Source organism: Mesocricetus auratus, unplaced genomic scaffold (genome assembly GCF_017639785.1).
Source record: "Mesocricetus auratus isolate SY011 unplaced genomic scaffold, BCM_Maur_2.0 Super-Scaffold_100004, whole genome shotgun sequence".
Lineage (NCBI taxonomy): Eukaryota > Metazoa > Chordata > Mammalia > Rodentia > Cricetidae > Mesocricetus > Mesocricetus auratus.
Window position 1 is genome coordinate 42,413,320 of NW_024429189.1, and position 13,487 is coordinate 42,426,806.

At 35.7% G+C, this 13,487-nt stretch overlaps 1 protein-coding gene across 4 annotated transcripts in view; it reads right to left on the reverse strand.

Moving 5' to 3' along the window:
- Positions 1 to 13,487, reverse strand: part of Atf2 (activating transcription factor 2) — a 76,484-nt gene that overhangs the window by 17,079 nt on the left and 45,918 nt on the right. For 2 of the 4 annotated variants that reach the window (XR_005877205.1, XM_040745606.1), the window contains exons 8-10: positions 11,813 to 11,991; positions 11,095 to 11,209; positions 8,340 to 8,426 (exon numbers count right to left, since the gene is read on the reverse strand). Coding sequence is in view for 3 of the 4 variants with exons in the window: in XM_040745606.1 (XP_040601540.1) it covers positions 8,340 to 8,426; positions 11,095 to 11,209; positions 11,813 to 11,991 (381 nt within the window). In the remaining variant the exon portion in view is untranslated. Of the gene's footprint in view, positions 1 to 8,339; positions 8,427 to 9,403; positions 9,507 to 11,094; positions 11,210 to 11,812; positions 11,992 to 13,487 lie in introns of those variants that run through there. The other 2 variants (XM_040745608.1, XM_040745607.1) reach the window with 2 other exon arrangements.

The window sequence follows — 13,487 nt, forward strand, 5'->3', positions numbered from 1 at the left end:
CAATCTTCAGATTTATGTCTTTCACCATCAGAAATGTCAGACATCAAAATACAAAGAATAATACCTAATTTGCATTGGGGCTTCATTTCTGGATAAGAAATGTACAATGTATTCAGTGGTTGAGCTTAGTAAATTTTGTGAAGGCAAACCATTTTTAAGTTCTTAGGTAAAAAAAATCATAGAATTAAAAAGCATTTAAAGTTTTATAGTTGAGAGCTTAACTCAGAATTAATGAAGTACAGTAACTACACATAGGGGAGTCTGAAGTACATAAACATCACTCTCTTGAATAATCTTTAGTAGGGCAAGTTACTACCGTATAGAGCACTTACAACAGTATCAGTATTCATTCATTATCCTTCCTTGACTGCCCTAGGGTACATAGTACTCATCCAGTGAGGAAGCACTAATGTTTGTTCCATGCTGTGACATTGATTACAATGGCTCAGGGTTATAAAGTGTGCCACTGGGTATAAACTACGAGAGAGAGATTTTAAGGGTTAATTGGCATTGCTCTGAATTACCAATTTAAAAAATTATAAGTGCATGTATACTAAAATATATATATATAAAATCAGTAAACTTTTACACAACTCATACAAAGATATCCATAATTCACTCATACTCATTTTTATGATATTTTAAAGGTCAAATACCTTTGCTAAAAGAGTTAATGCAAATCTAAATATAATGGACATTTGTTTTACAAATTGACCTTTGGAACTGGCAGAGATATAGAAATCAATCACCATGTTACAAGTGAAGAAACTCCCTGGAGACTGAAGTTTCTTCTCAAAATCACAGAATGAATTAGAATAGAGATAAAAGGAGAAATTCTGTTGACAGGCAATTCAATATTTTATACAAGAGCTTTGCAATAGTAAGAGTTTTAGCTTAGTAGTAAGTATTCTAAGTACATTTGCAATCGATTAAGTATCATATATTTGTTGAGTCCATACTAAGATCAATATTTCTCTCAACAGAGAAGTTTGATATTAAGCAAATAAAAACCAAGTATCTAGAGAAATTAAGGTTGAACATTTTATAAAGGGTCTATAATCCCTAACATGTGCAATAAAGCCAGGACATAGTCTTATTTTTAAGGTAAAGGTATGGCACTTTTTCAAAGAATAAAGCCCATTTCTAAGAAGCAGACACACGTGTTTGTGTTTAGAGTTAATATTTAAAGGTATAAACTTCAACTGCTATACTGACTTTTTTTTTTCTGAGAGACAGATTATGCCAGTTAAGGATGAAGTTTATTGTGCTGACCCATCTGATACACGCATTCTTCAGAAGTTTGCTTAAAAATTACTTATGTTCTATGTTTTTATACAGCACCTGAAAATAAATGTTTATAACATCTGTCAGAATTTGGAAGAAATAAATTACTCCATCATAGTTCAAAGAAAAAGATAATGTGCTCTAGGAGCAATTTATGAGCAAGTCAGATCCATATTTCACGCGTGCCACAGCAGCTCATCAGAGTGATAACCCTCCTTCTCCTGGGTGTTATCCTACCATCTGCTGCTGTAGTACTTATCTTTATTTTGCAACTAATTAACAGCATAATCTTCTAAATTCAGCAAGTTAATTATCATTATTGTGGTCTTTGCAGTATTATCAGTCCTCATGAAGTCTTGTCTTTCCACCCCTAGAGAACATATGAAAATGAAGTCGGTTGGGAGAGGGTCTGTTTCTTTGGTGTGGGCTCATTAGGTGTTTGCTGATTAGCTCGGCACGCAGAGACAGGTCAGAAGAATTCTGCTGAACATGAGGCTCCATGCAGGGCCCAGCTAAGTTAATGTAGGTTTCTGAACATTTGCCAAGATGCCCTCTGTCAGCTTTTAGTAGAAACCCCCTGCAGGAAAAACTACTGGCTACCCACTGTGTGCTAAGATTTTTCTTGGTTTATCACACAGGTCTTAAAGAAGTCACTTTGGAGGAATTCACCTTACTAAGCCTGAAACAAAACTCCAAGGTGATTAACATCTTATTCAAAGGAGTGACTTTTGCTTTTTAAATTATAATCATTCAGTAAAGTTACAATATTAAAAGAGTAATATAAAAAATAAATATCTATCTGGGCAGTGGTGGCGCACACCTTTAATCCTAGCACTCAGGAGGCAGAGGCAGGCAGATCTCCGTGAGTTGGAGAACAGCCTGGTCTACAGAATGAGTTCCAGGATAGGCAGGGCTACACAGAGAAACCCTGTCTCAAAGGAACCAAAATAAATAGTCTATGGTTTGTATGATTAATGACAAATCCTTTAAGCCCAAATTTTATGAGATCTAGTGTAATTTTGTAGAAATCACAAAGACTAGGAATTTTTCTATAGTGCTAAAGTATCAGATAAACTTAGATATTTGTGAGTTTCTATTTATTTCTGTATCACATTCTTAGTTTCCTAAAGACTTGAAAGTTTCTTAAAATGTTTTTAAAGCTTGAGCTGTAAGTTTTAGCAGAAAACGAAAATATCTAAATTGTGTATGTGTAGTAGACACAAACATATACTGTCTACCTGTAGGCAGTGGGTATCTTAAATTAGGAAGGAAGTTAGAGCATCTGAGGCCATCTTCAGATGAGAACAGATTAAAACCAAAACAGTAAAATAAGAGTTTAAGAGATACGTAACTCAAACAGGATGCTTTAAAATGTTCAGAAATGGGTCTGGAGAGATGGCTCAGCAGCTAAGAGCACCGGATGAATGTTCTTCTAGAGGAACAGAATTCAGTTCCCAGAGTGGTTCACAACTGTCTGTAACTCCAGTTACAGAGGATCCCATGGCCTCTTTTTACATATGTGATACATTAACATACACTCAGCAAAAAAAAAAACACTTATACACATAAAATATGAATAAATAAATCTTGAAAAAAGATCTTCAGATAATTGAAAGCATGCGAGTGGGAACTCATACATTTGGGAAGCACAGATGTGGAGTTCTACCTCTGATGCAGGAAATCATTTATTTGATAATGTCTAAAGGAGTGTGTTATATTTAGGACCACGCTATCCTTAGATTCCCCCGCCCCTGTCCCTCTCTTTGTTTGTTTTTGGTGACAGAGTCTTGTTAAGTTGCCCAGTTAGCCTCAAACGCACAATTCTTATGAGTTAGCCTCTCAATTCTGGGTCCAAAGACCAGTGCCATGATTTTTGTGTACTCTTGGATTTCAGTTAAAATGTTTAGATGTACAGACTGATTTAGCTATACAATTTTATTGTAATCATCAAGACAACTTTAAGGAGCTTTTAAATAAGAGGCAACTGGATCTCTGTGAGTTCAAGGCCAGCCTGGTCTACAAAGTGAGTTCCAGGACAGACTCCAAAGCAATACAGAGAAACCCTGTCTTGAACCCCCCCCCCCAAAAAAAAGACTTGCTAAAAAAAGTTTTTAAATAATATAAGGATATTTAAGAAACATGAAGACTTATGTTAGCAGCTATTTGAGAACTTAGGAGAGTTTCTTAGGAAACTAAAGAAAGGTAGACTGAGTTTATAGAAGGAGTACAACATGTTTTAAATTAATTACATCTTAAGCCTTTAAAAATCAGTCATATTTCTGTGTTTGGAAGTTGCTTTGAGAACTTTCAGAACTGTTCTCAAATCTGTAACTTTAGTACATGTAAAGTTTTATTGTGTTTCAGTGTAAACTGTTTTTAAAAGTCATCCCTGAATTATAATGTTTGTACACAAATATCATCATAAATGGCATCAACATAACAAAACCCAAATATCACATTCATAGGATATAATCCTAATACTTGGGGTGTTGAAAACAAATCAATAATTCCATTCCAGAGACAGAACTTTAGACTGTCTCATGATTACTAGAAATGTATCCAAGAAAAATCTCAGTTTTGACTATCTTGCTTGGTGAATGCCTAAGTATCCACGAAATGATTGTTAAACAAATAGTAAGGGACAGAAATAGCTGTAAGTCAAATGTTTGAAGATGACCAGAGATGGTAAGTTCTCACATGATTAAAACAGAAATCTGTAAGAAACAAGTAAGTGGAATGGTCCCCAAATATGAGAAAACTATACAATACATTTCTAAATAATCCACCTGCCAAAGAAGTCATAGGGGAAGATTCATCATAATGAAAATGCAGTATATGAAAACTGGTGAATACAAGAAAATTTATAGGCATAAATGCCTACAATGGAAAGCAAAAAAAATTTCAATAAATGACATAGGCTTCTACTGTAAGAAGCTAAAAGATGGGGTCTGGAGAGATGGCTCAGCAGTTAAGAGCACTGGCTGCTCTTCCAGAGGTCCTGAGTTCAATTCCCAGCAACCACATGGTGGCTCACAACCAACTATAACAAGATCTGATGCCCTCTTCTGGCATTTAGGCATACATGCCGGCATGTATACATAATAAATAAATTTTAAAAAAAGAAAAAGGAGTTAAAAGTTTAGGAAAAAGATAAATTTAAAACTTAAGACTACAAATATAGCCTTAAGAAAAGTAAAAGTAAACTGAGCATGGTGACTTCACACTGTAATTCCAGCACTTTGAGTCAATTTGAGTTTTAGGCCAGTCTTGGTTATAGGGCAAGAACTTGCCTCATAAATAAATAAATAAATAGAAATAAATCAAGCTGCAGATTAAGTGAAAAACATTTAATAACTGATGGGATGTAGCTCAGTTAGTAGAGTGCTTCCCTAACATGCACAAAGTTTTAGGTTTGATTCCAGACACTGTACAAAGCACATGCCTGTACTTAGGTGGTGGAAGCAGAAGGATTAGAAATTCAAGTCACCCTTAACTACATAGTAAGTTTGAGGGCAGCCTGGGCTACATGAAAAAATAAAAGGTTATATGTATATCCGATTTAGCAGCTGTGTTCTTTAGGTATTTGTTCAACAAAATACTAGTAATCATGTCCACAAAGAGACACATAAGAATGAGTGTGGTAGGGCTGGAGAGATGGCTCAGAGGTTAAGAGCACTGGCTGCTCTTCCAGAGGTCCTGAGTTCAATTCCCAGCAACCATATGGTGGCTCACAACCATCTGTAATGAGATCTGGTGCCCTCTTCTGGCGTGCAGGCAGAACATTGTATACATATTAATAAATAAATAAAATCTTTTAAAAAAAAAGAATGAGAGTGGTAGCTGGACCTGAGTGTAGCTCAGAAGCAGTGAGTAACCTCACTGAGCATTTGTGAGACTCTGGATTCAGTCTCTAACTGTAGAGACATTATAAGACAAGAAAACAATAAAATGTGTATGGTGGCTTTATTCACAATAGCACAATGCTGGTAAGTAAGTTTCCATCACTGAGAAAAGTGGACAAAAAAAAATTGTGGTACACACACAAAATGAAATGCTACTCTGCAATAAAATGAAGTAGGTTACGATATATTTAACAACATGGATAAATATCAGGGGCATACACACAAAACAGAATATGGGTCTATTTATACTAAATTGTAAGTTATGGTGCCAAAGTTTTTATTAGAGAAACTTTCTGGTATATGTTAATGGTCTATATGATAATAACAGCATGCATCACATGGAATTACATATTTCCCAGAACTTTGCTGTTAAAATCAACTCATTTCAATATATATAAAATTTACATTAAAATCTATGAAACCATTAAATGGAGGTCAGGTAAAGGCAAACCCTAAATGACAGTATATTAATTATTAATAAATGGAGCTGGGTGGTCAGTACATGGTAGTCTATTACATTATCCTGTTCACTTTTATATACCTCCATAGGCACTTCCATTTATGTGAGCATACCCACAAATACACACATAGATGCATAAACACAATTTCAAACAAAATAAATATTAAAAAAAAATAAAGCGGGGTAGTGGGGGAAGACACTAGGGAGACAGTTCAATGGGCAAAGTGCTTGCATGGGCCTAGAACTCCAGTGCTGGGGCTTGTGGAGACAGGTGGGTCCCAGGAGCTTGCTGGCCAGCCACTCCAGCTCAAACACTGAACTCCAGATTCAGTGAGTGCTCCTGTCTAAAAAAGTGAGGTAAAGAGACACAGGACTCCTCTGGTCTTCACATATACATGCAGGGGTACACATACCCACTTAAATTTTGTGTGTGCTCACATGTAAGAAGTAATTTTTGGTCTTTATTTAACCAAGATTAAGAGAAGCATACTTACTCCAACTAAAATAAGCAATTATGAAAATATGGCTATTTTGGATTAGCAAAATTCTAATAAGAAATTTAATTGGATTGTTAAATTTAAGTGTGTCTTTCTAACTCCCCTTTTTTAATTTTTTAATTTAAATTAGAACTTGCTTCACATGTCAATCCTAGCTCCCTCTCCCTCCCCTCCTCTCCCCCCCTAGACCCCTCCCAATCCCCACTCCAATCCCCAAGGAGGGTGAGGCTCTCTCCATGGTGGATCTCTAGAGTCTGTCATTTCATCCAGGGCAGGGCCTAGGCCCTCCCCCAGGAGTTTAGGCTAAGAGAGCATCGATCATTGCCCCCCCACTTTTATTTTTAGGTTTTCTTCTTCTTTTGGTTTTTTGAGCTACGGTTTCTCTGTGTAAGAGTCCCGGCTGTCCTGGAACTGGCTTTGTAGACCACGCTGGCGTTGAATTCACTGAGATTCAGCTGCCTCTGCCTCCCAAGGGTTGGTATTAAAGGACTGCATCACCACCAGCTGGCTATTTTTAGGTTTTTCACGCAAAGATTTACTGTTAACTTCAACAGACACTAGAATTACGGTTCTTATAGTCAAATGGATTTCCTTAGTGTCTGTTCCTCAAATAGGATTGTAGGGTAAAAGCTACAATGATTATGTGAAAGTATGTCCGTACACATGTACAACAGGGCCCTTCCTCTCAATCTTACACTACTCAGCTTATATTTGCTGCACTCGTGGCAAATGAAAGCCATTTTCCCCATTAACACATCATACTTAAATAGAAATGTATAACAGTCGAAGTCTCTGGCATTAAATAAAGAAGTATCTTCATGGGATTGACATGATGTGCTAAAAATGTGAAAATGTCCATCCTTCAGCTTTTGTATTCTTCTCTCACCATGATCCATAACCAGATCATTTATGAACCTCAATCTTCCTCTACCCAGGGGCTATACAAGTCTTACACAAAAGTCATCACATGCAAATTTCAGACTGATTGTCTGAATGAACAGACAGTAATAAAAGAAATCTAAGCCTTATAGCAAGTTACATTCTTAGATGTGCAAATTTGTATTCCCATGGAGCCTAATAAAGAATAAACGCAAACAAAGTAAGAATCTAACAATGCTTATCTATTACTTACTAAGATATATTAGTTGATGTTAAGAAAAATTATCATTGTATCATTAATAGACCACAGAGAGTCCAGGCTAATACACTGATTTTGATAAATATGAGAAACGTCATTTCTCTGTCAAGAAAGTTAAGACAGTTTATGGGATTTGAGTTAAGAAAAACTCCAGGAATGAAACTTATTCCTTTTACATTACAGCTAAGAAAACTGAATTTCAGATAATGAATGCCAAGCTGGGCCTCAGTAGTACAGACCCCTAACCCTGGCAGTATGGAAGTTGAGGCAAGAGGATCCCAAGTTCAAAGCCTGCATAGGAACAGAGTGAGGCTAAAGTCAGCCTGGGCCACTTAGTGAGACCCTGTCACAAAATAAAACAAAAAATAGGGCGCTAAAAGATAGTTCAGTAGCAAAGTACTTGCCTAGTCTATACGAGGCAACTCAAAGGATGGAGAATACAGAGTTAGGACTAAAATCACAACCTATCTCCTGATTTCTAACCTATAGCTCATCTTTTTAAATAATGTGAATTTTTTAATGTTGAAAGCACAAAAGAAAAATAGCGTTTTTCTTTTAATTATGTGAAATGTTTTCTAACTGGCATACTATTTTGAGAAGCTATATTTAACTGTTTAATACATTAATACAGCACTGCATTCAGAGCTTCTACTTAATTTTAGCTGTAATATTCAGAGCTTCCACCAGGAGGAGTTCAAGGCCACAGATGAAAACTAGAATTTTATTCCCAGCTCACTCTTTATTTAAAGTGTCATTCGTCAATCACTACATTAATGGAGGCTTTCCTTTCTAAAATTTCTAGTTCTTCCATAGTGTAATAGGGTCCAAAACTTTATAAAATGCTGGTCTTAATGGAGGAGACAGAGAAAGAGAGAGAGACAGAGACAGAGGAGAAAGAGAGGGAGGGGAGAGGGAGAGGAAGGGAGGGAGGGAGGGAGAGAGTGAGAGCAAGAGAGAGAGAGAGACAGAGACAGAGAGAGAGAGAGAGAGAGAGAGAGACTGAGAGACAATACATGTTCAAGACAAAACAAAACAAACTACAAACAACTCTTGCTTACCATTTTTGCTTCTGACTGCACTGGCTGAGGGGAGGAAGGGCCTGGAATTCCTGGAACACTAGGCACCATGGTGACTGGCCGAACAAGCTGTGTAAAAGATATTGAAAATAACTTCAACTTACTATTTACAAAACAAAATGTACAATTTTTTCACTGCACACAATTATGTAATTTGTACCTTTGGATTCAGAAAATTATACACTTTAGCTGTAGCTGATCATGTCTGCACTGAACTGTGATGAACTGTATAACCTTATTTATCTTTCAAAACTGTCAGTTTCTCTGAACACTAATTCCCAGGTTTTAGTCTTTGTCAAAGGGTTGTATCCTCCTCCCATTTCACCCTCAAGAGTCAAATCCAAGTCCTTGTACATATGACGTAGGTGCCTTATTGAAAGCTGTATCATTAGCCACCATTTACTTTTTGGTTTTTGAGACAGGATTTCAAAAGGTTGTTTTGGATGGCTTTGAACTCACTCTGTAGTTCAGATTAGCTTTGAACTTCCATATTTTTTGTCTCAGCCTCCTAAGTGACATAGGCCTGTGTAAGTTAGCTTGGCTTTAACAGTTCCTTCTTATAAACGTGTAACAGTCAAAACGATTGGTGCAAAAATCTGTTCATTATCTCTTACATTCTAATTTTGCATTTAAAAGGAGTGTCTAAAGGGTGACAATAACAATAGTTTCAACATGAACTTTGATTTACTAAGACAAGTATATGAATTTACTAAAATGTATGTGCTTTGACAGATTACTATAATATACTGTACAATAACAAAGACGCTGGTGTCCCTGACAACTTCTCAGATAACAGGTTTTTCCACTTTAGCAGCTGTTACATGAATAGGGATGATCTATTCTTTCATTGTAGGCTGCTTCCAATATAGGCACATTTAAAAGGATAACCATTTTATCTTAAATGTAATGAAAGAATATTTCTTGCTTCAAAAATATCTTTAAAAAAGAGAAAGCAAGCCTATATCTGAGTCTTCACTAAGTCTTTTAAATAATGCATTTTGAGTAACAAGATTCTATTTAAAGAAGACAAAGCATTTTGGAATTACCTCAATCAATGATAATTTGGGTATTTAGATCACTTAAAAGAAAATTCCAGCACTCATGTGGCAGAGGCAGGTGGATCTCTGTGACTTCAAGGCCAATCTGGTCTACATAGTTCCAGACTAGCCAGTGCTACATAGTGGAATCCTGCTTCAAAGTAAGAAAGGAAAGAAAAAAATTTTAAGATAAAGTTAATACTTAATATGCTACTAATATTGCTAAGAGCATATCCAAACCATAAATTTTAGAATGTTGCTAGAGCTGGCTTTTAAAAATAACCTCAAAAAGCTACATAGTAAAGAATCATACCACATGAATCAACACTAAGTATACATGTAACAACAGAATAAAACTTAATTTACATTTATTTATTTTGTATATATATTCCCACATGCATGCCATGGCACACATATGGAGGCCAGAGGACAATTTGATGGAGTTGGTTCTCTCCTTGGAACACAGGTTTCAAACTCAGCGGCAATGTCTTTATCCACTGAGCCATTTCACTGGCCCCAGACCATAAAAAAATAAAATAAAAAAAAAACAAACAAAAAAAGAAAAATCCTGTTTAATTATATGAATGATTAAGACTTGAAGTATTCTCTACAGGAAATTATTAAGAGATTCATAACATGTATCATAAATAATATAGGGAAATGAAACTAGTATGTTCTGAACAACTTTGCTAGACATCTAAGTGCTTTTCAGGATGAAAATGTGAAATGTTGAAGATTTGAAAAATATGAATAAAACTATTTTGTGAAATATGAGGATGGGAAAAATAATACTACTAATTTTTCATCATTCCAAATACTGTGCTTCAATTATGTGTATGTGTGTTTATTTGTGTGTGGGTATGTCCACTGTGTGCAGGTGCCCATGGAGGCCAAAGTTGTTGATCTGATCCTCTAGAGTTGGAGTTATAGTCAATTGTGAGTCACCCAAAATGGATACTGAGAATTGAACTTAGGTCCTTTGCAAAAGCAGTTCAAGCTCTTAACCATAGATCTCCAACAATGTGTTCTTAAATGTTCACCAGACAAGTCAATATAATCATCTTTTCTACATCTTCTAAAATTTGTATACTTAATGTGTCCCTCATAAAACCTCTTTTGGTTTTCTCAGAACAAAGTACCCCAGACTGGCTTCGCATTTATTATATAGCTGAGTGTAGCCTTGAACTTCTGGCCCTCCTATCTCTGCCAGTGTTGGGGTTACTAATATATCATTACCAAGCCTAGATATGAATGTTTAGACCTTCTAACATGCTTGGGCCATCAAAGGAATTCTATAAACTTCATGTAATCAGGAAGGACAAGTGTGATTTTGTGAAGAACTTTTAGAATTATAAACACCATAGCTATCTGACAGCATACCAACAAAAATACCTTAAAATAAGAAATTGAAAATATTTTAATTCCATAAATCTAATCAAACCGAAAGAAGCTGAATCAAGAAATAGTACCTCCAAAATACAGAAAATATGTGTGTGGGGGCACAGAAAAATGTTTTCTATCCAATTATGCTTGCCTAGGACAGTAGAGTTGATTACCAATGAATAAATATTACCCATTAATAAGCATTTTGATAAATTCCATTTAGTAAGCCAATCAAGCAGTTCAACTCTATTTTCTGGTTATTTTACCAAGACCAGTTTTGAGACAAAGACTTAAAATGGTCTAACTTTCCAACTTACTGGGACTGCAGCTGGAACATGCACATTAGAACTTGTAATTGATGCAGGAATAGCAACGGGCATGGTTTGTCCATTAGGAAGATGTAATAGAAGAGGAAATGGGCCTGGTACGGGACTAAGAAAAACAAAACAAGGGAAAAATGTAAAGATCTACACCAACCACCTCTGGAAAATAACAGTCTTTTTCCTCCTATTACTTAAAAATAAATTTTCTAACCTCCAAAAGGCAAATTCCAAAACTTTGTTATTTTTAATTGCCTCTTAAATGCATAATCATGTAGGAATGGTTAAAAAAAAAGATCCTGGGAAAATCAATTCCCAATTTACAAAATGAGGAAAAATTCTCATCAGAAAAGCATTGGGAGTTACTTTTAAGAACTGAGACAAATGCCATCTTGTAATGGAGTAACTTTTATGTTTTGTGTCAAACAGCATAAAAATAAGACCACCTTAAACTTATAGTCTATGTTCATTTTCTTTAGCTAAGATTTAGGTATTTACTTTCCAGTATGTTAGAAAATGTTATTTTAAAAAGAATATTAAAAGTTTCCAAAAACCAAGACAGACAGATCACTTACTCACTCATTCACTCGCATGCACGCACTCACACTCTCATGCCCATTCACAGTATAATTCAAATAATTAAATATCCTAGGAAAAACCATAGTAAGAAAGCCTAACAACTCACGTACGTCAGCAACTGACTGGAAGCACTTACACAATTGGCCTGTTAGAGGATGGTGCCTGGGTGATTACAGTACTTGAGGTTGGTGAAGGTACTGCTTGTTGAATAATTACACTTGAGTCAGAACTTGTGAGCAGCACATTGGGAACCTGTAATGATGCTGGACGAACGATAGCTGATGTGGGCTGTGCAGTTTGTGCCAATGGTACTTCCTATTTAATTTTAAGATAAATAAAGGGTGGTATTTAAAAATGCGAGTTAATTCATGTACCTCAGTGAACAGAATGTAACACATTTCTGAAAGCAACCACTAGATAATACTTAATTATCCTCCAAATAAATTAGTATCTAAAGTTAATTGAAAATATCTTAGATGCAGTTGTAAAGTTCAAATGCAATTCTCGAAATTTAAAATATAAGCCTGCATTTTTGGTTCAATGTGTCTTCCTGCCAGTTTAAAATAAATTAGGCTGGGCTACTCAGCAATGATTCTGTATTTCAGTAAGCAACACAGACACAACCCACTGTAGTAATCAGAAAACAAAACCCAGAAGGGATTGCCCTATTCTATTTACTTATTATACTGCATAAACAAAAACTGATCCAGCAAGGTAGTATTATGACTTCAACAAATTTGGTGTTTAGGAATGTTTTAAGATGTCAGGCAGTGGTGGCACACACCTTTAATCCCAGCACTTGGGAAGCAAAGGCAGGTAGATCTCTGAGTTCCAAGCCAGCCTGATGTACATAGTGAGTTCCAGGACAGAGAAACTCTGCCTTGAAAAACAAACAAAAAACAAAGGTTTTAAGACATTTTAAATTAGTAGAAATGTTTTTTAATTTCAGGTAATTTTTCATCTAGCTTTGAAACACCAAGTAATATTAGCATTGTGAATCACACAAAATTAGTACTACACTGACAGTTTCCCAAAATAAAGGAAAATAGAATTTACAAATACAAGGATGATTCTTAAAATGTTTTACAGATTACAAAGGAGAGATGAGGGCCTTATTCAGAACTCCTTAACAGTGTATTACCTTTTGAATTCGTTATGCTGCTACCTACACTCCTATTAAGAGTCTTAGAAGAAGAAATTGGTAACATTATAACTACAGCACATTTAAAACTTAAAACTCAACTTGTGAGCAGAGTGACAATGAATAAAATAGTCAAGGAAACTTCCCACCACAGTAGAAGTTAAGTGTTCAATAGTAACATAGTAAGCAGGAAGATTTAGCAAAGGATAAAGTACAACTGGATTATGTAATATTGAGGGAAGAAAAACTTTTGCAAAAAAAAATCTGATCTGATATTGAAAGAATCAAGAAGAGAACATGCTAAGGAGAAAGAAGCAATGTTAGGCTGGAAAAACCTTAGACTATGTGATGAAAAAAGTAGCATGAAATGAGGATGGATGGGTAGATGAGCTGAGATCAGAGACTTTTCCTAAGGAACAAGTATAAATTCTCTTAAACAGCAAATCTCTAAAGGACTTTGAGCTGAGGAAAGAATGACTCAAATGCATTTTTAAGTTCCCTCACCCAGAACTAAAGAAAACAGACCAGAATCAGATACAGAAGCAGGTTAGAAACATGATTTAGCCTGGCATGGTACCATGCACCTATACAGTCCCAGCAACTTAGGAAGTTGAAGCAGGAGGGTTATTAATATGAAACTAGCTTGGGCACCATAAACAAACCCTGTGGG